This window comes from Podarcis liolepis (assembly GCF_965112155.1).
Source record: "Podarcis liolepis genome assembly, chromosome: 2".
Lineage (NCBI taxonomy): Eukaryota > Metazoa > Chordata > Lepidosauria > Squamata > Lacertidae > Podarcis > Podarcis liolepis.
In genome coordinates this window covers 95,289,725-95,317,196 of record NC_139555.1, presented here as the reverse complement: position 1 = coordinate 95,317,196, position 27,472 = coordinate 95,289,725, and the positions used below count along the sequence as shown (strand labels likewise).

General features: G+C 46.0%; 1 protein-coding gene across 2 annotated transcripts in view; it reads left to right on the top strand.

Annotated features, from left to right (window-relative positions):
• The first annotated feature begins 250 nt into the window (after positions 1 to 250).
• The window catches only part of GXYLT2 (glucoside xylosyltransferase 2), a 28,918-nt gene continuing 1,696 nt past the window's right edge, over positions 251 to 27,472 (top strand). Inside the window, exons 1-6 of one of the 2 annotated variants that reach the window (XM_083492882.1) lie at positions 251 to 814; positions 16,810 to 17,002; positions 17,319 to 17,450; positions 22,617 to 22,868; positions 24,580 to 24,703; positions 26,617 to 26,789. In XM_083492882.1, the coding sequence (XP_083349008.1) occupies positions 483 to 814; positions 16,810 to 17,002; positions 17,319 to 17,450; positions 22,617 to 22,868; positions 24,580 to 24,703; positions 26,617 to 26,789 (1,206 nt within the window). In that variant the 5' untranslated portion in view covers positions 251 to 482. The remainder of the gene's footprint in view (positions 815 to 16,809; positions 17,003 to 17,318; positions 17,451 to 22,616; positions 22,869 to 24,579; positions 24,704 to 26,616; positions 26,790 to 27,472) is intronic. The other variant, XM_083492883.1, reaches the window with a different exon arrangement.

The window sequence follows — 27,472 nt, the reverse complement described above, 5'->3', positions numbered from 1 at the left end:
TTCAATAAGCCATTAGAATCCAATAGTAAACAGTAACAGATATGCAGTTTCTTCTGTGATTTTCATCAGTGCATAACTAACTAACTAACTAACCACCGATTGCGGGATGTTGGAGGGGAAAAGCAAGCGGCAAATTCGGAGAGGCTTTTCCTTTCGGATTATTGGAAGAGGTGCTATTCCGCACTTTACGGTAGGGGCGACCCTCTCGCTCCTCCCACCCACCCCCTTCCCTCTCTCGGCCGCCGCAATCGCAGCCGGGCTTAGTGTGGCGCTGCGCGCCGCCAACTCTCTCTCCCTCGCTTTCGCGCGCGCGCTTCCAGGAATGCCCCGGGCGGCGAGAAAGGCGCTTTAGAAGATGTCCAGGCTGGAGGCAGCTTGCCGTCGGGCGGGCGGGCGGCATGGCGACGAGCGGCGAGGCGGCGTCTCCCCTTTTGCACGGCTGAGGCTCTGAGGCTGCTGCCGCCGCCGCCGCCCGGCGCACAATGAAACTCTACTGCAAAGTGGTGGCCCTGGCGCTCTGCCTGGCGCTCCTGCTGCTGCTCTACCTCTTCGTGGGCAGCGACGCCGACGAGCCGCCTTTGAAAGCGGCCGCGGGGGGAAGCCGCCCGGCGCGCGCCTCCTCCTCCTCCGGGCCCGGCGGGGACTTCGCCCCGGGGCGCTTCCGACCCGTCCAGGCTGCGGAGCGAGAGGAGGAAGAAGAGGCGGCGGCGGCGGCAGCAGCGGCGGCTCAGGCTCAGGTTTCCAAGAGGGAGCCACGTCTCCACAGAAAAACGGGCAGGCGCGGCGCTGCCCGAGGGAAGTTTGCGAACGTGAGGTAAAGCCTTCAAAAAAAGAGGCATTTTTAAAATATGCATTATTATTTTCAATGCATTTTATGTATTTCTCCACTACTGTAATTGCATTGTCTTCTGCATGCTCGTCGGTCATGAAACACTCTAGCGATCTGTTTTTTGGCTAGGATGGGGAGTTTGCAAAGATGCGGCGGCGGGGGGGGGGCGTTCTTCAGTGTCATGTGGTCTCGCAGCCTCGGATCCTGAGAAACCCGCGAAAGTTTCCTTGGATTGCAAAGGGAATATAAATCGGAAGGATGTTCGGGATCACAGCTCTAAAGGGCTGCTCTTCAGGGCGCAGATTAGCAGGCGGACCTGATGCGCCTTCTGGGTACCTAAGGAAAGGTGTGAAAAGGATGTTCTGTCTGTCTCTGTCTCTCTCTCTCAAGCACACACGCTTTATATATAGCATGCACCGACACTTACAAGGAGCAACGATTGGTCCCGGCAATGCAAATTGTATCCTTTTTTACACCTACCTCACATTGCTCAGTTGCGTGCCTGCCAGTTTTGTAGTTTTCTCTGGGCTGCTTCCCATGACCCTTGGGGTTGGTGTAGCAGAGTAGTGCTGTCTGAATGGTGCTCCTACTTTTTGGGAGAAGATGATAAGGCTGTTGACACATAGTGCTGCACACTTGTGCAAGGAGTAACACAGATTCTAATATGAATGGAGTACAGTGGTACCTCGGGTTACATACGCTTCAGGTTACATATGCTTCAGGTTACAGACTCCGCTAACTCAGAAATAGTACCTTGGGTTAAGAACTTTGCTTCAGGATGAGAACAGAATCATGGTCCAGCGGCACGGCAGCAGCAGAAAACCCCATTAGCTAAAGTGGTTCTTCAGGTTAAGAACAGTTTAAGGTTAAGAACGGACCTCCGGAACGAATTAAGTACTTAACCCGAGGTATCACTGTATATGGTTGGTGAATTTGAAAAGTCAATGCAAGGACTGAACTCCAAAAAGCGGAGTACTGGTTGAATGTGTATGATCATGCGCAGTGTTGTGCAGAGATTGGATACAGTCCTTTTCCTGCTCACTGCTTAGGTATATTTTGCTGAAATGACTCTATAGGTACCACACAGGACAGTGCAAGATGCTTTGTTCTGTGGGATCTTACCATAGTACATGCCAAGGGAGGAATGATGGCTTTTAAAGATGCAATCCAGTTATAAACCCATTTACTGAAATGAGAGATAAATAATCTGCCGCCTCAGCCGACAGTGATGTTGAAAAATAGCCCTTTCCAGAAAGACTTCTTGGATCAGCAGCTGAAGTCAACCTCACTTTTAATTCATTTTGTAGAATATTTCTGCCTTTCCCTGTTTAGGTTTGCCTTATTTTTGATGGTTTTGCTACACAGCCATGATCTTCATGTAAGGGCAGGTGGGCAGAATGTACACTTGTTACTTGGGAAGGGTGATATGCATCATCTTCAAGTCACCGGTATATAGTTGTCCCAATATAAACACTGGCAATTCATTTCACAAATGCTACTAACACAAGTTTCTGAATGTCACGTGTGAATCAGCTTGCAGTTCCGAGTGGAACTTCTTTTGTGTCTGTTCACTAGTTCAGCAAATTTCCATTCCCCAGAGCAGAAAAACTTCTGGGGTAGGGTTGTAGGAAGAAAAAAATATTGAGGTTTCCCAGTTCAGTTTCTTTCCCTTAGTTTTATTGGTTTTATATGCGTTTCCATTTCCATTTTCTCATTCTTGAGCCTGGCGAGTCGATTGATGGCTCTTTTAAGATAAGCTTCCGGCAGAATTTTAAACAGATTCTTTAGGCGGGGTGGAATTATATTCTCCTGGCCTGGTTTTCTTTTGAAACAGTCATGGCTAGACTTATGAAGATAATGTTAATATTAGACACAAGAACACGGGCTATAAAGATTTTTTTAAGTATTTCACACAGGCCTGTTTCAAACAAAAACATTATTGTCTGCCACACGATGAAAATGTTTGGAAGTTAAATGCACCTTTCTGTATCTATGAAATCCAAGTAGATGAGTCATTAGAGAACTGGGGTCACCTCTCTAATAATAATAATAGTAATAATAAAGCAAAGACGGGGACCATTTGGATATGGATAGTGGTTCTAGCAGAAGCGGGAGCATTTCCCCTTGAAAATCATGCACATAGCCCCCAAGTTGCTATTTTAGGGGGAAATGCAGGTTAAAAGCTAAATTTATGCTGTCCCCCTCCCCATCGCACAGACATGCTCTAGTCTAGTGCATCAAAGTGAAGGAGAGGGAGTCATGACAGGTGTGTGGCTTTAATATTGCTGGTAGAATAATAGGAAGCTGAATAAAACACCTTTAATCCAGACATTTAATTAAATGTGTGTGAACTGCAGTTTGGAAAACATACTGTAATTTGCTACTACTTCTTTTTTTTTTTTTAAAGGTGAAACTAAAATGCTGGAACATAGCAACTTTTTAATTCACGAAAGTATAGATAATTGCTATGTGGTGTCCCTGAGCTGGGAAGCTGCTCTCCCATCCCTTTTCTAGCTTGGTGTGACCTCATCTATCAAACAAACCCTGTGTGTCTTTGATTCATGATTTCACAGAGATGTTCTGAATGAAAGACTGCCCCATTCTCCGAGGTCTTATTCTTCACCCTATTAAAGCGGCTGGTTTCTTACCAGCATTGTATCTGATTGTGAGCACGGGATGTTTATTGTGACCGGGAGTGGATCATGGACTGAATTCAAATGGGTGTATTAAGGCAGGATTATCTTCCATTAGCAACTATACCTCCTGAAGTCATTTTTCTTCAGAGCATATCTCTTGAGTTTATCGTGGACAGTACCAAACAAATGAGAAGCAAATGTGGTTAAAAACTCCCCTGTGAATGGATAAGCAAGGGTGCAATAGTTAATGCTGGCTATAAAAGGCTACAAGGATATGGCACAAAGGCCCCTATGCCTACAGAATGTGACCCAACTGTGCTGGCTGGGGCTGATGGGTATAGAACACCTAGCAGTAGCAGAACTGTGAGAATACCCTGGAGCAACACTATGGCACCTTGTCCTTCTGTGGCAAAGCAACTGTGCCAATGTAGCATCAGAAAGAGGGTGAAGACACGGTGGGTGGAACCGGGGAAGAGACAGACTTGTGCCTTCCCTTGAATCAGTGGCGTAGCGTGGGGGGTGCAGGGGGGGCCGGGCGCACCGGGCGCAACATCTGGGGGTTAGGGTTAGGGGGCGCAAATCCACGGGTTAGGGGGCGCAAATTACTTGCCTTGCCCCAGGTGCTGACAACCCACGCTACGCCACTGCCTTGAATGAAATATGGGGTATACATAACAGAGCAAATAAATAAACAATGCATAGGGGAAGGGCCACAGCTCAGTGGTAGAACATCTGCTTTGTGTGCACAAGGTCCTGGGTTCAATCCCCAGCATTTCCAAGTAGGCCTGGGGGGGGGGGGGACTTTTGCCTGAAACCCTGGAGAGCCTCCAGTCAGTGTGGACGGCACTGAGCTAGACGGAACAATTGGCTTGACTCAGTGCAAGGGAGCTTCCGGTGTTCCTTTGTATATATGCCTGGCCCCAGGTTAGGAGCACTCTTAGATGATAACCGTGGTGATGGGTAAACAGGGAGGAGGAGCACTTCTTTGCACAGGAAAGGAGCACCTGGCAACAGTCCATTGCTGGCTCCTGTCTCAGGTTGTGTGCCTCTCCTCCCAGTAATAAAAAAAGGAAGCACTGCACCGGGCAACATCTTTCCATCTCTCTCCAGAGATGATGCTGGAGCACATTGCTAACACTTCTCTGCCTAGAACGCCAACAGCCAACAGTCCCACTGCCAGAGCTGGGAATGACGGGACAGAGCACCCCACACAGGTAAGCAAGGGAAGCGGGGCGGGGGGCGGGGACGTTCTGCAAAAAGCGTATCCTCTGCAATCGTATGCCCCTTGCTCCATGTGAATATTGTCTCTCGCCCAAGCTGTGCAGCTGCAACGCCGTTCCCCTGAACAGCTCAGAGCGGTGTCTGCTACATGGAGCAAGTGCTCACCCACCCTACTCCCTGCTGGCAAGCTCTCTGTCTCTGAATGCGAGGCAATCCATTCCAGCCAGTGCCAGCCAAAACACTCACCATTATTTTGGCCTTGCAAGATCACTGCCCAGATGCATGGTGGAGTAGAGCAAGCTGTTGTCATGCCATGCTCCCAGGGGTCCACTGCAGCCCCAGTCACTGTAGACTGACGCATAAGCACTCAGGGGGCCCTTGTTTCATTTTCTCTCTCACCTCCATGCATTTATCTATTGTGCATCGAAGGCTGCTACTATTCCTGCCTGTTTTGATTGTTACCCTCTCTCTGCCTTCCCTTCCACAGGACCTTCTCCCACACGCTGCTTTGTGCAGACTAGGATGGGAGACCTACCTTGTTTCCAGCACTAGTGGCCAGGATGCTTCCAGGCAGCTTTGATAGCTGTGTGACACCTGCGAAGGTGCTCACAACATAGCGCTGCAGCCACGAGGGATGTGGCTACCATCTGCCCTTTGGAGAGCCACCACACCAAGGCACAGGAGCCCTACTGCAGCGATTGGCTGGCAGCCCTACACCTGTGTACCTTTCTCTCTTGGCATTTCCTCCACCAATAAAAGCTATGACTTTGCCACACAACCTTGCTTCTTTCTTGCCAGGGACCCCTTTCCCTCGCGAGTATGACCTTTGCTCTGCTAGCCTCTGAGAGGGGGAGTGGACAGCAAGGTGGATGATTTCTGGGCTGGTGGCCCCTCCATGCTGTGCTGACTCAGTCTGGTTTTATTGCGAGGGGGCAGCAAGCACAAGTGGGGTGGCTGTGCTGTATGGGGTGGTCATTTGGGAGTGGTGGAAGAATTGGTGACACACACACACACAGAGAGAGAGAGAGAGAGAGAGCACAAAGGGAAAGGCAAAATAGCAGGAGAGGTTGACCATATGGATTGCCAGGTGAGAGGAGTGGACAGAAAGGGCTGTTTGTGCCCTGTCTCATGCCTCCGGATTGCTAAACAGTGCCCCCATGGCTTGATTGTGATTGAGTAGTAGGTGTTCCCTTTTTGCCTTTTGGAGTGGCTATGATTGCTGGGTGCATTGGCGGCCTTGCTGTGGACGTTGGGGATGCTTCTGTTGAGATCAGGGTGTTCCTTTCGTCCTGTTCAGGATGAGTGCAGGATAGACGTGGCGCAGGAGTCGTGGCTGCATCTCCCTCCCCCGGCACGTTGGAGTACAGGACTGCTCTCCCAAGTCCCCCCCCCCCCCCGCATAAATGAATACAAATAAACTGTTCCAGAGTTTGATTTTATCTGGGTGTTATTTATTTACAGAAATTTCAAGTGCTTCTTACGAAGTCTCTGTTGGCAGGCGCCGTTCATCAGTGGAGAAAGCTTCAGAATAAAGAAGCAGGGGTGTGGATTTTTTCCAACTCTCCCATCTTCTTGCGCTGTGAGAGTTTTTGCCCAAATCTTTATGGAGCAGTAGTTCATTCTGCCCAAAGATCCATTGATTAAAGTGAGAATAATGCTAATGAGGGACCCGGAGAAATATATCCTTTCAGTTATTTACAGTTTTCATATCAGTTAAATATGCATATATAATACTAGGGAGGCTGATGTATTAATGGAAGTCAAGAGTTTTAACAGACCTGAAACCTAAGCTTCTCTGACATGGGTGGGGAACCTGTGGCATGCAGGCCAAATTAGACCCAGCACATATTCCAGGTTGGGCCATTTTCCCCCAAACCACACCCACCTGCCATACACCTAAAATATCGAATTATAGAGTAGGGAGGTCCCACAAGGGTCATCTAGTCTAATCCCCTGCAGTGCATGAATCTTTCACCCACCTGGGATGAAGAGTCTCATGCTCCGCCAACTGAGCCATCCAGCCTGATCAAATGATTGCTGTGATAACCCCTAGAAAATCCCTTCCATTGATTGCAGTCAGTGAAGCAGCAGGGACAGCAACAGGAATGCAGGTGGGGAAGAATTTGGTGCTAATTTGATTGAATGTGGACTGGAACTCATTTTAGAGCTGGCTCAGGAGCAGCAAAAGTAGTGACTCACTCTCTTGGCTACCATTGCACTGGCTTATTGTCATCTTTTTCTGGGTAGCTGAAGAACACAAAGTAAATCGGCTTTGTGCTGGAAGGAACGAGTACTTGGTGGCCCTCTGCAATATATTTGCGTGGCACTTTGCCTATAAAATTGTTCACATCTGGCTCCGATTTGGACGCCACAGCATACTGTATTGTATAACAGTCCCGGGAAGCGTCCATGGCTTCTCCCTTTTGCAGTTGTTTAGATGAGTTTCAGTTGCTGCAGGCTGGAGATAAATGGCCAGAGTTTGCACAGCTGTTTATCCAGTGACCTGTTCTTTAGAACGTTGGCCATCCAGGCTAATTTTAGTTTGCTGGGCTGAGTTTTATGGTAAATCCTTTAGGAAACAGTTGGGGATATTAAAAGATACGCACATTTGGTGGTTGCTAGATCAGGGCTATCCCTTTATTGATGTCTTCCATAGGGAACTCCTTCCCAAGAGGAATGTGCCTGGCAAACTTGTTTGTAGGGAGTTTTTTAAATACAAAAAGGAGTAAAAGAGCTTTGTCTTCAGCAGAGCTTTTGTGGCCTGGACGAGGTGCTTATAGTTCTGTAAGTTAGTGTACATTTTGCTGAAAACTTGTTGATTCTGTTGCTACTAAAAATGACAGTCAATTGCCTATTTTAATTAGGATTTCATTGCATTAATTGAGCTATTTATTGTTAAATAGTAATAAAATTTTATTTATATCCCGCCCTCCCCAGCCAAAGCCGAGCTCAGAGCGGCTAACAGCAGCAAAAGTAACACAGTTTACATAAAATCACAATCAATTAATTGAAAAACATTCTGAAATCAATTCATTCTAAAATCAATTCAGAATCAAATTAATGGCAACCATTGGGCTAGAGTTCTATGAGGATTACCAAAGGAGAGGGTCAGACTGTGCCTTGGCCAAAGGTGCTTCAAGAGCCCATTGAATGAATAAGAACAGAATGAACAAATGCATGTAGTTCTGCACAGGTCTTAAAGACCGCAATCCTAAGTACACCTAACCTAGGGATACAGTGAGGCATGCTTCTAAGTAAGCATGCATAGGATTGTGCTGTATGTGTCTTCAGCCTAATATTTCAGTGAGATTTAAGAAGATGAACATTATATAAAGCCACCTTGAATCAAGTCACCCTTAATCGCAAGTACACATGGTTACTGCTTGGCTGAAAGGTTTCTAGGGCTGCCTTTTGGCAAATAAGCACTGTTTTGTCTGGATCTGGAATAGTTCAAGATTGACAGGAACCAAGCTGTGCTTAAGGACTGAGTGTGGTTTATCTAACCCTCCTGGCAAACAAAAACATTGCCTCATGCTTGGTCTCTTGCCACAGAGCACACACTAGGTGAAAATAATCACATAGAGTTGCTGGCAGCGGTTGGTCCACCTGGAGGCTGAAACAGCTTTTATGGCCCTTCCTGTTGCATATTTGGTGGCCAAGTATCAAAGTGATATTCTTAGGAAGTGCTCCTCCAGGTCTTTAAGCAGCGTTGTTTGAAGTGCTTAACACACAACTGCTGTCTGTTGATTAGGCTAGCAGCCAGTTTGTATCTTAGGAGATACTGCCTAATAAAGATGCTCTTCAAAGCCTCGTTTGTGTAACTTAATTCTTACCCAACCACTATTCCCCCCACTACTTTATGGTTTGTCTGCTCTACTTCCTCTCCCAATATACACCAGTGTAGGCTCTTGTTTATGGGATGCTATAAAAGGAGCACAAAACAATAACCAAATATTCCTGTTTATGTAATCTTGCTGAGTTTCTCCTCCAAGGCTGTTCTTTGCTAGCTATGTCAACTCACATTCCAAAGGAGACTAGCAGCCTGGTTTTAATCACGCTTATTCAGAAATCTCACCAAGGGCCAAACCACCTGTCCTTGTCTTTCTCTTTCCCCTCCCCACAGGGAATATGAAGGGGGTGAGGGGAGCGGAAATCTGAAAATGAACACAGAACCAAAGTATTAAATTCTCCTTCCGCTGTGGCTGATGGTTGCTCCTGTTTCTTTTGGCTCCCTCTTATTAATTGCATTTTTATTGTGTATTGTGTTGTATTTTTTTTTTTAATGTTTGAAGCTGCCTTGTGAAAAAGCAGAGTTGTATTTACAAAATAAGATGCTCACACCTTCCCACAGAGCGTCCCTTCCATAGTCTTCATCCCACAGGGATGCTATTCAGAAGGAGAGCACCTAACCCAGTTCAGGTCTCCAGTGTCCATTGGAGTACCTACGGTTGACCAGGGGCCCAGGCCCAGTGGGGTGCAGAAAACATTCCTCCCCACTCTGGCTAGGAGCCAGCCCACCCACACTCTTCCTAGGCCACTCCTCTGCAGCTCTGGGTGGCTGGGGGAGGCGTGCAGGCTCCTTGGAGTGCCTCAGCAGAGGAATTCAGTCATTGGCGCAGGCTGTCACAGTAGCCCTGCGGAGTCATCTGAGAATTACCAACTCCATCATGCTTCGGGTACTTACTTGGAAACAAGACATAGATGTGCAGAGAATGGAAGTTATTCCATAGAACAGAGCTTTCTAAACTTTTCATGTTGGTGACACACTTGTTGGTGACACAGTAATTCAGTTTTACTTAGTGAACTAACCCCTTTCCAGCCTCGGGAAGAGCACGGGGAACATTCACGTGACACACCTACACACTGCAGCCAACACACTAATGTGTTGCAGTACACAGTTTGGAAAGCTCTTCCACAGGACTTACCTCTGTCCTACTTCTGAGGTGTTGAGTCAAAGCCAATTTAGCAAGCGGCTGAATGAACTCATATGTTCATTTTAGTTTATTCCCCGTGTTAACCCCAAAGGCTTGTGGTAGGTAACAGAGAAAAGAAAACTGAAGATATCCCTTCTTAATTTTGCTTCAGCCTAATTAAAATAGTCAAAAGTGTGACAGATGTTATGACCTGCAGGTTTCTGCCTGGTTCTTTGCTTCCCAAACACCAGATGGAAGAAGAGGGCAACATCAATTTATCAAACAAACAAGCAAAAAAGTAGGAGGCCAGAAATAGTGCAAGCACAGCCCATTTATACATTTTTTTTAAAAAAAGTAAAGCTGGTCTGTAAACAATATGATGATTTTTATACTGCTCTGCAATAATGCAATTATCACAGTGGTGAATGAAAAAAAATACAATGAAGCTTGTTGGCATGCGCCTGTCTCAAGAGACAATGGATTGCGCCTCTATGCACCGAATGCACCGAAGTGACCTCTCCAGGGCGCAAGATCCATGCGCCTCAGCCTCTCTGATGTGGTCCAAAGGAAAGCAGAACGATACATTTGGCACCAGCTTGGCTGCAGGAGTTGCCAGAAGGAGGTGTGCAAAGCGTTATTCAACCTTCTTAGGGAGTCCTCCAGATTTGTGCAGGTCTTAGCCTTTTCTCCACCTGCTCCAGAACAGTGAAACAAATAATTTGCAACCTGAAATGCAGTAGTTTGGTGCCCAATTTCCCCCCAATCGAAAGGGTTATCCTCTGTATCAAACCTAAGGGGGAAAGTATTGAGAGTGGTATTGCTCAGAGGGTAACATCGTGTGGGCAGTGCAATTTAAATTGGAATGCAAAGTGCTGCAAACACACAATAAACTCAGGTGTGGACAAGTCTCAATACTTCCTGCTTAACTCTTTGTTGTTTTGGTGACAAACTACAGTCATACCTCGGGTTGAAGTTGCTTCAGGTTGAGCTTTTTCAGGTTGCGTTCCACGGTGACCCGGAAGTAACGGAACGTGTTACTTCCGGGTTTCACCGCTCGCACATGCGCAGACGGTCAAAATGACGTCGTGCACGGAAACGGCGAATTGCAGGTTGCATTCACCTCAGGATGTGAATGGGGCTCCGGAACAGATCCCGTTCGTATCCAGAGGTACCACTGTACATGCTTTGTTAATCGTGCTTTCAAAAAAAGTGTGCTTAGCCTTTTCACTTTTATTTTGAAACCAAATCTGACCAGGGGGCCTAATCCAGGCATAGGCAAACTCGGCCCTCCAGATGTTTTGAGACTACAACTCCCATCATCCCTAGCTAACAGGACCAGTGGTCAGGGATGATGGGAATTGTAGTCCGAAAAACATCTGGAAGGCCGAGTTTGCCTATGCCTGGCCTAATCCAATGCCATGCCCTCAATCAGAGGCCTATACTTGGTTTCCTGCCTTAAATCACTCCCCTAAGTGCTATTGTATTTGCCCTTGAAGATGCTATTTGTGACGTGTGTGTGCTGTGGCCATTAAATACTGTTTGTTGTGTTAGCAGTGGTGGCCAAACTTGGCCGTCCAGCTGTTTTTGGACTACCAACTCCCATCATCCCTAGCTAACAGGACCAGGGATGATGGGAAATGTAGTCCCAAAACAGCTGGAGGGCCAGGTTTGGCCACCACTGTGTTAGAAGTACTTCTAGTCTGTGGCAAGTGCATGTTAAATTTCAAAGTTGTTACTGTGTTTTGTAGTTGCTGAGGGGAGCCCTCAGTATTTTTGTGTGTGTGTTCTGGTTTGGTGAAGTGGGTTAGTTTTGTTTCTTATGAGATATGCAGAGCAGCATTGGCTGCTTGTGCTACATCTTTTGCGGACGGCAGAGTTGGGAGCTGTGGCTATTTGTTGTGGTATTTTGTAACTGCTGCGTTTCGGCTTCATATAGCTAGCCAAACAGATAGGCTTCTGATCGATGTATTGTCACGTGTGGTGGGAACTGATTTCACAGTGTCTTAAAAGTCAGCAAATGTGTTTTACCTGCCGGTACAAAAGAGGGCGATTACTCATCCCCTGGTTAAGTTCATTTTCAGTTGTTCTCAGTTTCGCCACACCTCAGTCAAGCTAGCTATACCAGAAATCATGGGGGGGGGGGCATAAATTAAACCCATAACAGTTCTTAGAACCTAATTTTAGCAACCTTTTCTGATCTTCCCTGGCTTAGCACCAAAGCTTGCCTTGCAAAAATAAATGAGGCGGTGGAGAGCTTGCGCGCTGCCCTGTGAAGTCCTCTGAGGGTGAATTCCAGGGAATCCCCCTCCAGCCCACTCAGCCCTGACACAAGAAACATGGAGTGCCAAGAAAGGCGGCTTTGTTGAGGCTGACAAAGGCAGCTTTGTGGGTGGAACAGCTTTGTCTTTATCTTCTCTCTCCCATTATCTCTCCAGATCATCCTCTCTCTGCCCCTGTCCGCCACCCTCTGGTTTTTCTCTCCAGCACTCCCAGTATCTGTACCCTCCCTCTGTTACAAGTCAGTTCCTTACAGCTTCTCTCCCATCCATCCCACTTCCCTTTATCTTTTACAACCCATCTTCTTCTGTTTTAGGAGAAATGGCAAGCCTGGTGGAGTGTTGGTTGCTTTGTGCTTCACGGAAAGCTGCACTGTTTGGGCATTTGTCGGGTTTTACATTATGCAGTATTCCTTGTATTCTGTAATTTCTGCCTTTCGGTGCATTGTTGCACCGTGAATTGATTTTTCCTTGCTAGAATCAAAGAATCATAGAGTCATGGAATTGTAGAGATGGAAGGGACCCCCAAGAGTCAAATAGTCCAATCCCCAGCATTGCAGGAATCTCAGCTAAAGCATTCATGACATATGGCCATCCAACTTCTGCTGAAAAACTTCCAAGGAAGGAGAGTCCACAACCTCCCAAGGGAGTCTGTTCAACTGTCGAACAGCTCTTACCATCATAAAGTTCTTCCTGTTGTTTACTTGGAATCTCCTTTCTTGTAACTTGAAGCCATTGGTCCAAGCTCTACCCTCCAGAGCAGGAGAAAACAAAGTTTGTTCCCCCTTCTATGTGACAGCCCTTGAGATATTTAAAGGTGGCTGTCATATTTCCTCTCAGTCTCCTTTTTTCCAGCCTAAACATACCCAGTTCCTTCAACCGTTCCTCATAAGGCTTGGTTTCCAGACCCCTGATCATCTTAGATGCCCTGCTCTGCATACATTCCAGCTTGCCAATATCCTCCTTAAATTGTGGTGCCCAGAATTGGACACGGTATTCCATGTGTGGTCTGACCAAGGCAGAATAGAGTGGTACTTTGACTTCCTTTGATCTAGACACTAAACTTCAGTTGGTGCAGCCTAGAATAGCATTGGCTTGCCCCCTGCTGCATCACACTGTGGGCTCATGTTAATCTTGTGGTCCGCCAGGCTTATCACCTGTTGACTCCTGAAGCTAGATCCTTTTCACATGTACAGTGGTACCTCGGGTTACATACGCTTCAGGTTACAGACTCCGCTAACCCAGAAATAGTGCTTCAGGTTAAGAACTTTGCTTCAGGATGAGAACAGAAATCGTGCTCTGGCGGCGCGGCAGCAGCAGGAGGCCCCATTAGCTAAAGTGGTGCTTCAGGTTAAGAACAGTTTCAGGTTAAGAACGGACCTCCGGAACGAATTAAGTACGTAACCAGAGGTACCACTGTACTGCTAGTAAGAGTCCCACTGCTTTCTCCATTCGTTGTTTAAAAGGAAGCAAAGCTCTACAACTCCCAGCCCTGGCAAGCCATCAGGGCTGAAGTTGGCTCCAATGCCAGCTGTGTGGCACCAGACCCAAAGAACCTGTGGCCAGGAAGACAAGAAACCCCCTTTCCACCTTCTAGTACTTCAGGAGCAGAAGGAAGCACATTTCCACTCTGGAAAGATGCCAGGGGTAGTTTCTCTGTGATTCACATAGTTATTTTATTCCAGACTGGACCAAACTAAACACTATGTTAAGTCCCTTAAAAATAAAAAAAGCAAATAGCATCAGTGGGTGTGGGAGTGCAGGTAATTTTCAGAATCACAGCAGGTGGAAAGGGGAAAGTTATTATTTATTACATTTTATTACCAACCTTATACTCTAAGGTCCTAGGATGAGTTACAACAATTAAAACACAGCAGTACACAAAAACGTTTTAAGGTAACTTAAAATTACAGAAAAAAGGTGGGTCCTAAAAATTAATGTAAATGATTTAAACCTTTCTTCTCTGATGCAGCCTATTGAGATCAGTGAGGGTTTTTCTTTCCCAGGACTCAAAACAAATAGTAGTATTTTCCAGGAGTTCATTGTGCTGGGATGCCACTTTTGATTATTCAAGGCTATGCATAGCGTTAGTGTCCATGCTTAAGGGCTACATTGGTGGCACGAAAACACTCTTAACATCGTAACATCAAGGTAATGAACAGCTGGAGTGTTCTACCTGCTTCGATTGTAGCACGCAGGGGCGAGCTATATCAAAGCTTTCATTTTCTGTGTACAGCTTGATTTAATGATGCAATTAAGAGTAAGCATAGGAGAAGTAGGCAAAAAGCAGTGCCATAAGAAAGGGGAAGGAGCACAATCCATGCAAGCAGCCAATTATGCACTTTAATAATTCAGCGGGTTTTGTACTAATTGGCTGGAAAGTAAATACTATTTGCATAAGTGTAGTGTGCCATTATTTATCCACTGCAAGAAATTGAGCTTTAATTAAGACAAAAGCCCGTGGACTTTTCAGCAATTAATGAAATATATTGCGTTCTTGAACCAGTCAGGTACCAAACGCTTGTGTCCCTTAAGGCGCGAGAAGATTTATGTTGCAATACAGAGCAGCAGCTATTGCATGCAGACTTCATTTTAGTTTCGGGGGGGGGAGAAGGGGGGATCCATTCCGCTTACAAATGAAGTACCCTAGTTGCTGGACTCTTTATATCCTTGCACCAAGGGAGCCATGATTCTGTGTTGAGAATAAATTGTGCAGATGGATGACGTTGTTTTGCATAACATAGTTCCAAAGAGCATGATCGCTCTTTGCATTTCCACGTAATTTTGAATTTTGGGGAAAATGGTGGTGTGGAGCAGGAGGAAGCCTTTGTAAGTAGCACAGAGGTAACAGGATATGAGGGAGGGGGGAAGCGTGATAGAAAGCCATGGAAGAAGTAGCTATCCTGGGCATATTAGAAACCCTGTCTTCTGAACACTGAGGCCTTCGGTTTACATTCACTTTGTTTTAGGGATAGTTTGTTAAGAGTTCCCACATTCTCTTTTTTGTACAACACATCTGTTCTTTCTTCCCCTCTTGCCCACTTACATGTTGCCCCCATTACAGGGATGGTTATATCTCAGCTGCTCAGTCATTTGTCACATCTTGTTATTCATGAGTAAACAATGGGTAGCTAATCTGTGGAGCGAACAAGTAGTAATTTTGAGAGCTGAGTTGTTGGCAGAGTGAGGATTGGAGTGAACAAATGACTACTCTTGAGGCATAGGGAATCAAATAAGTAGGATGCAAGTCAGAAAGGTTCCAGTGGGGGTAAGCGTGGACCAATGGGACCAAATAGTATGCGAAACAGTCATGTTAGAAAAACTAACCAATAAACTGAAACTGACATAGGGTCAAATGGAAGAAGACACCTTCACCCCAGTATTGCTCCTTTTTATCACGTACACAGCCCAACAAGACAGGAATCCACCAACAGCATACAAATCAATATGGCTAACCTGATTCAAAAACACCCACCCACCCCACTCACGCATGAAAACAGAGTACACCACAGCCAATCACAAACAAACAACCACACCCTAGGCCAGGGGTCCGCAAACTTTTTCAGCAGGGGGGGGGCGGTCCACTGTCCCTCAGACCTTGTGGGGGGGCCAGACTGTATTGGGGGGGGGTGATGGAAGAGCAGCACGAGCCCCGGTGGCTGATTACCTGTGTCTTGAGAGCGGCAGGGGCTGGTGGCGGCGAAGGGACGATGAGCGGTGCAAAAGGCCTGGCTCTGGAGAGGGACTGCTTAAAACTGCACTCGGCCAACCGCAGCTCAACAAAGCCCAGCCCCCTTCCTCCTCTAGGCAGGGCAGGGAGAAGCCAGGAGGAGGGAGGGAGGAGGTGCCAGCACCGCCGGGAGAGGGAAAGAACGTGTGCACTGGCGATCCACACGGCAATTCCCAGACCATCCACGGGCCAGATCCAGAAGGTAATTGGGCCTGATCTGGCCCGCGGGCCTTACTTTGCCAACCCATGCCCTAGGCCAACCCCAGCCTCTCTCTCACACAAGCGAATAGTAAAGAGAACCTGCACAAGCGACGCTGACACAAAACCCCACACGTACAATAAGTAAAATAGAAACATTGCCACCCGACCCCACCCCCACCCACCATGGCCCCCTCCACCTCTTTCTCCTTTTTCTTCCTAATGTAACACTAATGTCTCAACAAATGAAACTGATTTGTAGAAAATGTAACTTGAAAAAAGGCATTGCACACACTTTTGTAAACCAAGAAATCTTTAATAAAAAGATACATTTTTTAAAAAAGAAAGGTTCCAGTGTTTTTGTGTTATGTCCTCCTCTCATGGTTGCAGGAGTCACTCAGCAAAGAGCTCCGGAAATTCACTCCAAAATCTCCTGGAAACTTGTGCCTGCATGTTTGCAAGTGTATCTCTGCAATCAGAAAGGGCTGCTGACCAGATGTGAGAGTCCATTCGGCGTTTGGCACCGGCGACGCTTCCTGTAACATTTGAAGCCACCCAGACTCTTACTTGACAGCCAGAGTTACATTTCTGAATTTGCTATTTGAACCTGAAACTAAAACCAAGCTGTACATAAGGAAACAATTGTGATGATGGAAGATAATAAAGGAAAGATTTTAGCACCTTAAAACTGATTAGGTCACATGATTAAAATTACCCCGGCAAGCTCTTCGAATCCAGTCTAAGATCACAACTCCCTTGGAAAGTGGTGGACACTCCTTCCTTGGAAGGTTTTAAGCAGAGGTTGGATGGCCCTCTGTCATGGATACTTCAGTTGAGATTCCTGCATTGCAGGGGTTGAAATGGATGACCCTCTGGGTCCCTTCCAACTCTACAGTTCTCTGATTCTTTTTATATTTGCAGTATTGTGCTTATTTAATATAAAACCTCCAAAGATGATTATTTTTGTCTCACTCAAGTGCATTTTTTTAAATGTATATATTTTTAGGAGACCAAAGGACCAGAAGCATTCTGCAGCCCCGCTCTCATCTCCACAGTGGATGCATCTTGCGGTTGTAGCATGTGGCGACCGGCTGGAAGAAACTCTCGTCATGCTGAAATCAGCAGTTCTCTTTAGCTACAGGAAACTCAAATTTCACATCTTTGCTGAGGATTCCCTGAAACCTGAATTTGAGAGAAAAGTGAGTCCCCTGCACTATTTTCTTTCTTTCTTTCTTTCTTTCTTTCTTTCTTTCTTTCTTTCTTTCTTTCTTTCTAAAGAAACACCAACCAAATCTAGATCTTTGATTATAAGCTTGCAGATTCACTTGGAAATGCTCTGACAGCCACAAGTTAATGAGCGGATAAACTCTTTTTCTAGTAGTAAGCCCTCAATAAAGCTCTGCCTGAGTAAGAGCTTTGTTTTAATTTGTTTGACTTTGTAGAGCAATAGCATTTCCCACAAAACAGCCTCTCAGGAATTCTAATCTCCCTCACTTTCCTCCTTGTGCTTTTCAGCTACAGGAATGGCCCCCTTCGTACACAAAGAAGTTTGAATATAATGTCTACCCAATCGCCTTTTCAGTGGGAAATGCTCAGGAATGGAAAAAATTATTCAAGCCATGCGCAGCCCAGCGGCTCTTTCTCCCGGTAAGGCACTTGGGCAAAGGCCACAACCCTAGCCCCACTTACCTAGGAGTAAGCCACGTCAAATTCAGTGGGACATTCTTCTGAGTAGATGTGCTGAGGACTGCAGCCTGAGGTAGCTGAACTCAAGAAACTGCATTGGCCTTAGAAATGTTGAGGCCTCCCTTGCACACAAATTGAAACAGTCTGTTTGCTTGCGGACCTGTCAAACAGCTCCTCCTCTCCCACCGTCTTTCCAAAAGCCCAACAAGGTGCCAGTCTCAGTGATGTTTTGTTTTGTTTTATGTTGGGGAGCACTTAAAAAGCCCCTCTTCTTAAGGCCCTGGCAGGTGAGGGTTTTGCTCCACAGGAGGGCAAACCCCCTGCTGCGAGTGACCAGTGCTTCCTTCCCAGTTAATGCTTATTTGTGTTCAGTGTTCAGGTTTTTAGCATCATGGCACTAACACTCACCTGCTATTTACTGGGGCATGCAGAGAAACAGACAGCAGGCAAGATTGAGGTGCTTTCAGCTGTAGCAGAGCTGGGTCGCAGAGGCTGACAAGCAAGCTGGCAGTAGCCAAAAGACCACCTCCTTCCCATAAGACCCCCTCGGGCGCTAAGGTCAACAGATGGGAACACTCTTGGTTCCATTCACCCTCAGAAGCACCTCATTACTCTAGCATTTGACACACAAGAATTATACAGTACGATCGCATCTTACACTTGCAAGGGTTCCATATATGTGCAAACTCAAAAAAACTCAGACCCAGGGGATTCTGGAGCTGGTGTTAGGTCCCTGGGGATGCTCTTGCAAGATCTCACAGGACCATCTGAGATTTCGTGGGAGCATCCCAGACTTGGCATGCTGAGAGGGCCTTGCTTGCCAAGCAAGGTGGAGAGCTTAAAAGCCCCTTTTTTCTATGCTGAGTTTTTCTGGAGCAAAAAGAGATTTTAAGCTCTCCACCTTTCTTGCATTTAATTTGCATTTTTTTTCAGTCAGCGGTCCTCAACTGCTGTTGAAATCGTGCGAGTTAAATGTGCATAAGGCATGATTGCACTGTATTTTCGGGAGCCACCCTGTGTTTTTGTGTGTGTGATTGAATTTTTAATTGCAAGTTTCGAAACTGCATGATAAATTGTGGAAACCTGCCCTGGTCCCTTAGGGCGAAATAGTTGTAACAATAGCTAGTCTGTAACAGTGCTCGTCTGATGGAAAGATCTGGGACCACACATCACAGGAGCCGGAGCCAAGACTTAAGGCTAAGTGGCAGGGCCTAGGCCAGAGAGCACGTCACCCAGGCTGTTCTTTCTTCCAGCACTGATCTAAAACCTACTGTGATCTGAAACACTCTGTTGTTGAACAGAGCACTGCTGTGCTTCTGAGGCCACGCACTCCAGCAAGATTGGCATGACCCCTGCAGTCTCTGGGATTGATGCGCGGCGAATATTTGACACCTAGAAAAATGTTGTACAGTGTGCTCGGAGTATGTATTTGGAAGCTTCCAGTTGGAGCAGAGGTTTCTGTCTTCTTCCTCTCTTTAATCCAGCTGAGACGGCTTCTTAGCCCCATGTGTACACATCAAGGCAAAACAAAGACGAGTAAAGGTGAAACAGCAGTCTTTTAATCTGGCCAGTTCTGTTGCTGCTTGCTACACTTATGTGGACTTGCCTTGCCCAGCTTTGGTCTTCTGCGGGCCTTTTTTTAAAAAAAGGGGGGGTATGGAAAACAGATGCTCCACCACTGAGCTACAGCTCTTCCCCACAACCTTAAGTTTAACCTAAAACTATTGTGACAAACCTGCAAATTCTGTACCTTGCTAGCAGGCAGATGCTCCAACTTCTCGTTAGGCATAGCAAGCACGCAGCAGCATCAGCAGTTTTACATGTGATGCCTGCCCAAGCATACAGAGAACATCATGAAGTTATTAACTAACTTCCTCACTGCAAAACCTGGAACTGGAGCCTTATCAACAAACACCACCTGGGATGAGTTGTAGACAGCGCCGGTCATTCCCAGGATGTATCTCAAGAGCACAAGCTGGCTCATATGTACTATAGAGAGCAAAAAGGTCCCAGAACGTTGGCATTCTGCAACCAGAGATGTTTTCTTCGAAGAACCGCGGCATCAAATTACAGTTTCAGCCCATGTCCTTGCTTCTTGCTGCTTGTTTCAAGGAACGGTTCCTTCGTTTTGAAATAATAGTGTTAGTTGCCAGTCAATAAAAAGCACAGTTTGCTTCTCTCCCCTCCTCCATCCCTCCAGTATACTGTAATAAGTACTATGTGTTTTCTGACAGACATAATATGTTATTTTCTCACAACATAGCCCTTATTTTGGAGCTCTTTGAGTGGCAACCCTATCACCAGCCCATAGCTATCATATGTAAAGATGGGAGTGAATTTTGGTCATGCCTGCCTTTTAAGCAAGAAATAGTGCTCTGTCACAGATTGGTTGCCAGGGCGTGGAGTTAAAAAGAGGGGGTGCCCTCTGCTTATAGCAGCTTTGTGACAGGGGAAATATGCTTTCTTCTGTCCCTGCAGCACTGCAACAGGGAAAGTCACAGCTACTGACCCTCTCCCGTCATAAATCTGCTAAAGGCATATAAGAGCTTACCCTCCGACCAGGAGCAAAGGAACCCGTGTCATGGGGTTGTTTTAATTTTAGCAAAACCTAGTGATCTCGGAGTTCTTGGCTCTTGCTTGGCCAAATCTTTGATTAACTGGATCTCATCCAAGGAAGAGTTTAGCCATTCTAGGAGGGGTTCGCCTTAATAAACCCATGCTCAAACACCTGTCCCTAGATTGCCTAGCCTTAAAGTTCATCCAAGAATATTCGGCTAGCCCCTAATGATGGTGCATTTAAAATGGGGTGGGGAATGGTGATATTGGAGAAGCCACGATAAATGGCAGTCGTGACTTTACTAGAAGTTTTCTAGATTCTGCTGCAACAATACACATGTGTTGGAGAGACTGGGAAAGAATCTGTGCAAAATAATGAGGGTGTGGGGAAAGCTGTGAAAGAAGCGCAATTTGTAGTTAGAATTGTGCGGCAGAAGTGACACCATTGTCATAAGTGGAGTAAAGCACACTGTCTTAATTGCAGCTTTTCTGTAGAAGTATCTCCTGTATAGAACACTAACTTACTCTACCAGTTGTGGAGCATGTGCCGCAGATCAAAAACAAAGCCAAAGATAAAGCAAAGTTTTTTTTTAAAAAAAACAAAAATGCCTCTCCATATCCATTAAATAGGCTGGAATATTTTCTCCAGAATAGGTTGCCTAAATTATTTATTGATGCATTCCAATAGTCTGGATCAGGGATGTCCAACCAGTAGATCGTGATCTACCAATAGATCCCTGGCTGATCCTGGTAGATCGCTGGATCCTTATCGTGTACAAAAAGTTATGGGGAAAAGCTTAAAAACACTGTGCAGTCTTCCCCCCCAAAAAACTCAATAACCCTGGGCAATCTACCTACCCTACACACGCTCCTAATGACAATGGGTAGGTCACTGCCAGGTTTTTTTATACAGGGAGAAGATAGCAGTCTCTTGGGAGTTGGACTTGCCTGGTCCATATCTTCCAATAAAACAGATATGAATTTTATTTAAGAGCCAAAGTACCGTTTACTTCTTTTTGTTTATTCCAACCCTTTTCTCCCTGCCCCGCCCCCACTTTCATGCTTGGAAGCTTTGGGCAATAATATCTTGAGCACCTAATTGCAGAAGTGGAAAATGCTCTTATTAAATTTGAAATTCAAATACTGAGACCTCAAGGGTAATCTAATGACAATCAAGGCTTTTCCTCTGCTGAATATGTCCCACGAGTGTCTTTTTAGCAAAGTAAATGTGGCCACGCACTTGGAGGCATGCTATTTTTATGCCAATTTAAAAACGCACGGGTTTGTTATATGCCGCATTCTCTTCTTCCAAGGTGATGTACATGGTACACCCACTCTCCCTGTAGCAGGTCTGGGGAAGAGTGGGAGACTTCCTCAATACCACTATGTGCACTGCATATAGGGGGAATTTCAACCACAGTTTCTTCCCACACCTGAGCCATTCTGCTGGCCATTGAATAAGAGAGTTTTGTGGTTAAGAAGGCAAACAAAGGGAGGGATTTTCTGCATCATTAGGAGAGAAGGAAAGTAAAATGGGAAAGGGATACACCGCTGTTTTTGAAGAAATATTGAAACCTACCCACACAAGTGTTTTTTTTAAATAATTCAATTACTGAAATTATGAATGGATATGTACAGAACCAAGTGTCCACAAGAGGGCACACTGTGAACAAGAATCAACAGCCTGATTGTTATTATCCCTTTCGAGATATCCAGGTAACTCGTTCATCAATCTTATCTCTCATTTCCAGCACTTCAAAAGTTACTTTGAAAAGCCACTTCCAGTCAGAGTAGACAGAGCTGGGTAGATGGACCAGAGTTCTGAATATGTTCAAATAATTATCTTTTTTTTTTTTTTGCTAATTCTACATTCACACCACACAGTGGATTCTGGCTGTTTAGCAAGGTTCTTTTTTCGGAGTAATTCATGTGATCAGGCAAGCGGTGGCAATTATCAGAAGGCAGCCTGAAAATATGAAAATCTTTATCACATTGTGCCTCTCCACAGGGTAGTCTTTCCCTTGCCTGAAATGAGGACCACCATTTAAAAACCCACTGTGCAGCCAAGCTGTTACCTGGTTATATGAGTTGGCCTCATCGTCTGTCAGTACAAACTTAAACTAGTCTTGTCCTTTTATCAAATTTTTAAAAACGTGTTTTGTTGTTTGTATTGATTTTGTTGCTATGAAGCTTCATGGTGTGAGATTTACTTTTATTATTTCTTGTTAGTTATATTTAAAACCAAACTGTAAGACAGAAATGCTTCAAATGAAAATCAAGAAACGTTCCCTGTGGCAAACCCCTCATTCCACCATCTTCTCATGCTCCCTAATTCTCTTGAGCGCCAGAACATAGTAGTTGTCTCACTTCATCCAGTTGACCCTGAGGAGCTTATTTATATTGAATGTCTCTATACTGAGCAGGAATTTGGATCAAAGTGGTATGTTCTTTTGTGTCTTGCATGTATACACAGAGTGAATGAGTTCTTGGCCTGTAATCTGCCTTCTTTGGCCTTCCTGACTTTGATGCCTGTTTGTTTTTCCCTGCACCCTTTACCTTCCAACCCCAAAGACGATTTTAAAAGACGTAGATTCCCTTTTGTATGTGGACACAGATGTCCTATTTTTGCGACCCATTGATGACATCTGGGGCTTCCTGAGAGCATTCAATTCCACGCAGCTGGCCGCCATGGCTCCAGAACACGAAATACCAAAGATTGGCTGGTACAGTCGGTTTGCTCGCCACCCATATTACGGAGTGACTGGGGTAAATTCTGGAGTCATGCTGATGAATTTAACCCGTATTAGGAATGCCCAGTTCAAGGTAAGAATGGCTTTTCATTTGTTTGTTTTGTTTCGGAAACACTTTTCTCTCCCACGCCAACTGGGGATTGGTTTCTACTCCTGCGTGTATAAAACTTCCTCACGGTTTTATACAAATGATTTCCCACTGACTGAAAATCCAGCTTGGACTGTTGTTTTCTGAGGAATGTGCTTTGACTGACAGAATCAGTCCACGGCTTCTCAAATTGGCCCAGAGTAGCATAGCCAAATGATAGTTAACTTGAGAGGCTTGTCATTGTAGGTCTTCAAATGCTGTCACACTGAGGACATCACTGGTGCGCCTTTGTCACTACTGCTGGTGTGTTTCACATCTTCCTGCCCGCTGGATTAAGAATGGGCACTATCCAATTAAATTGTTGCATGCGTGGTGATTTCTGAGCGTGCCACCAAACTTCCCCTCCCTCTGCTCCCTTCTGCACCTCACCCTCCAAATCTAATCTAGGGTTCCCCAAACCTCTGGGCAGCTTGGGGCATGGTGCAGTGGGAGAGGGAGGAAGTGACGGTCTTTGAAGTCGTTCCATGTGTGCAATGATTTAGCTGCCTACAACTCTGCATATTCTTCAGGCAATGTTCCTGCCAATTATTGAGTGCCATCTTCTCAGAGGACTTCAGGTTTCATCCATGGATGCAAACCTTCCTCCAAAAGATTGCGGAACCCTCAGATGTGACCTTAGTACTGGGGATCATAGGAACCTGCCTTATACCAGGTCAAGCTGTTTGTCCATCAGGATCAACTGGGGAACAGACTCCCCAGTGGTGGTGGACTCTCTGTCCTTGGAGGTTTTAAGGCAGAGGTTGGGTGGCCATCTGACATAGCAGCTTTAGTTGAGATTCCTGTATTTAGGGAGGCTTTTAATGTTTGATGTATTGTGGTATTTTAATATTTTGATGGAAGCCGCCCAGAGTGGCTGGGGAAGCCCAGCCAGATGGGCTGGGTATAAATAATAATAATTATTATTATTAATTGACTAGATGACCCTTCCAACTTTACACTTCTAAGTCCAGTATTTGCTCAGACTGGCAGTGACCTTTCATAACACCCCCTATTCAGTTCTTTCAAATGGAGATGTGAGACTGAATCTAGCCCTTCATGAAAAGTACATGTTTTGCCACTGAGCTGTGGCATCTTCCTGTAAAATTATTAAAGCTTCAGTAAAATAGCAGAGCTGCTCTGGAGGCTTTTTCAGGACCCAGTAGGGACCACCTGCTGAGCCTCTCTGGCTTTGAGCCAACTTTCTTCTCTATGAAATGGTAAAGTAAAAGGAAGGGCTCATGCGAATGTTGACATAATAAGAGTGAGCAAGTGTATTGTGTTCAAGCTCTGTTGCTTCATGTTTTCTTTAATTGCATGCATGTAAATCATGATACCACTTGGGGCACAGAAAAAGGAGGTTCGAATCCATGCTTCTGAGTGCTTTTGGATTTGATGGCTTTTCAGGGTCAACCAAATGAATGGTCAGTTGAGGATATGGAATCACATTATCTGAAGGGAGAGCTTGCATGCTGGCAGTCTACACGGTTCCCCTTCGCTGGCTCCCTGTTCCAGCATGAAGAGCAATTCTTCCTTTCTGTGCTGTTTGGTTCCAGGAACAGTGAGAAAGGTTGCTGCTCAGCACTGTTACGCCTTCCTCCTGCTGTGATTTCTGCTGGTTTCTACTTTTCTTTCTTTATCGTTTATTCCTGCCTTTCAGAACAGCATGATACCGACAGGCTTGACATGGGAGGAGATGTTGTACCCTTTATACCAAAAGTACAAAAACTACATAACATGGGGAGACCAGGACTTGCTCAACATCATTTTTTACTTTAATCCAGGTACACGTTACACAGACTGTATATTATAGGCATGTGTAGATATATTATTATTGTTGTTATTGTTGTTATTATTATTAGGTCTCGTTGGAATACGTAACAGGGTGGTGTGTATAGACTCTGCCTCATTGGCCTGTGTTGCCAATCCTGTGGATGAGAACAGATTGTGATTGTTTTATTGATAGAAAGTGATAGACAAACACTTGCATTAAATAAATAATTCCCCCTCACCCACTTCATGCATTCTCCACTTAGAATTCTTCTGTATGGTAGCTATAACCATGGTGCGAGCTGTTAGCTGTTGCCAGGCTCGAGCTCAAAGGCAAAATATTGCCACGGTACTATAGAGCAGTGTTTCCCAACCGGTGTTCCGCGGCACACTAGTGTGCCGCGAGACGTTGCCTGGTGTGCCGTGGGAAAAATTAAAAAATTCGAAAGATATCCAGAGAGGCGGCCTTCAGGCGAGTTTTAATTTTAATTTTCCTTCTCCCACTTAATGCCCCACGCTCGCCCGAGCAGCTTGCAGTCCTCGGTAACCACGGCGACCCGAGGGAGGGGAGGGAACAGGGAAGTCGAGGGCGGCGGCGAGCCGCGATGACGTCAGTGGGCCGCGCCGCCTCGCCCTGGCACGGTGTGAGAGCCCTGGCTAGTGGCGCGAGCTTCGGAATAAGTGGGATCCGCGTGCACGAGACTGAGATCGCGGGTAAGGAGCTCAGCCCTGGGCAGGAGGAAGCGGGGCCGCGCGTGCGGGCCACATCCCCACAGAGAGCGAGCCTCCCCCGGCCCACCACTCCGGGCAGGTCCACTCGCATGAGGGGGCGGCGATGGCGACGGCCGGCAGCTTGCCTGCAATGCCATCCCCTCAAGCAGGCGAGGAGCCCGGAGGCTACCAGATGCGAGTCCTCTTTCCCACCCTGCTTGGGAGTCCAGAGCACTTGGTCGCATTCAGGATCTAGTGGGGAAGCGGGGCTTGTGTCTGGGCTGGACACATTGGGCTGCCTGTGCCGCTCGACCTGCGGGGAGAAATCAGGGTGGGAGTCACGACCGTGAGGCAGGGCTGCCAAGTGTGGCAGAAGAGGACACGGCCGTCGCACCTGTCCTTAGGTAGGAGCTTCTTCCGTGTCGACCTGCTGCCCTAAAGTCTTGGCTTTTTTCTTGGCTTTTTGGTGGTTGGCACAGAAGGAAGGCAAGGGGGAGGGGAAAAAATTGAAACTTACACTTTCGTGCGTCCCTCCCGGCGTGACGCTGCGCGCTGACGTCACGGGGCTGTAATGGTGGTGTGCCTCGAGATTTTTTTCATGAAACAAGTGTGCCTTTGCCCAAAAAAGGTTGGGAAACACTGCTATAGAGAAAGGAAGGGCCCTGGAATGACCATCTTGCTGTGTGAGTAGGGCGAGGAAGTGATCTACCCCCTTTTTGGGGGTTCAGGTCAAAGTTGTAGGGCTTTTTTTAGTAGGGAGGAAAGCCCCATCTCTTTGGGGTGCAGGGCAAAAATGTTGAGCTTTTTTTAGGGGAGCCAAACTTGTTGAGCTTCTTTGGGGAGAGCCAGTGATCTACCAGAGACGTCCAGTGATCTACCGGTAGATCAGTGTTTCCCAACCTTGGGCCTCCAGCTGTTTTTGGACTACAACTCCCATCATCCCTAGCTAGCAAGACCAGTGGTCAGGGATGATGCGAATTGTAGTTCAAAAACACCTGGAGGCCCAAGGTTGGGAAACACTGCGGTAGATCACAATCTACCTCTTGGATGTGCCTGGAATAGCAGACACATGATTCGTTTCCAAATTGTGTAGCTTTCCTTATTTCAGAATTTCTGATAACATTTTGAAGGTTTTGTGTTTTGTGCCAATTTCTAGATGTTGATTAGTAATTGTTGTCACCCCCCCCCCCTTCTTTGCTCAAATTGGGCTTTCTAGAGTGTCTCTATCTGTTTCCTTGCCAATGGAACTATCGACCGGATCATTGCATGTATGGCAGTAACTGTAAAGGAGCAGAGGAAGAAGGTGTTTCTATTCTACATGGGAACAGAGGTGTCTACCACGATGACAAACAGCCTACTTTCAAAGCACTCTATGAAGTGATACGTGATGTAAGTGTTGCCCCGCCCAGGGAGACAGTCTCATGCCATGTTCTCACATGTGATATGGTGCATCTAGTTGTATTACCTTATGCCTTGCATTTCTGTTTTCCTGCAAAGAGCTCAAAGCAGCATAAATGGTTTCTTCCCCCACTATTTTAGCCTCACAACACAACCCTGTGTGATGGGCCTGTTTTCACAGCAGGCAGTTTGTTGTGGAATAGCTAAACTTTATATATATATATATATATATATATATATATATATATATATATATATGTGGGTACTTGGTTAAAAATCATTAAAAAGCATCTTCTTTGTGTTTTCCCCCTGCTCAGGTTCTGTTCTCCACCTCACCCCCACCAGTAGTTCAAAAGACCCCTTATTTATCTAAGTGGAATAGTTGTGTAACTTCCCCAGATGTACCGTATTTTTCGCTCTATAACACGCACCCGACCATAACACGCACGTAGTTTTTAGAGGAGGAAAATCCGTAGGCATGCCACCCGTAGGCATTCCCTCCATAACACGCACAGACATTTTCCCTTACTTTTTAGGAGGAAAAAAGTGATTGTTATGGTGCAAAAAATACGGTAGATCATGTTTCAGTTCCACCTGGGTTATGGCCTGTATAGATTGCGCATTCGTTTTTTTCTAAATTTCCTTCCAGCCATTTCATTCACCATGCTCCACAA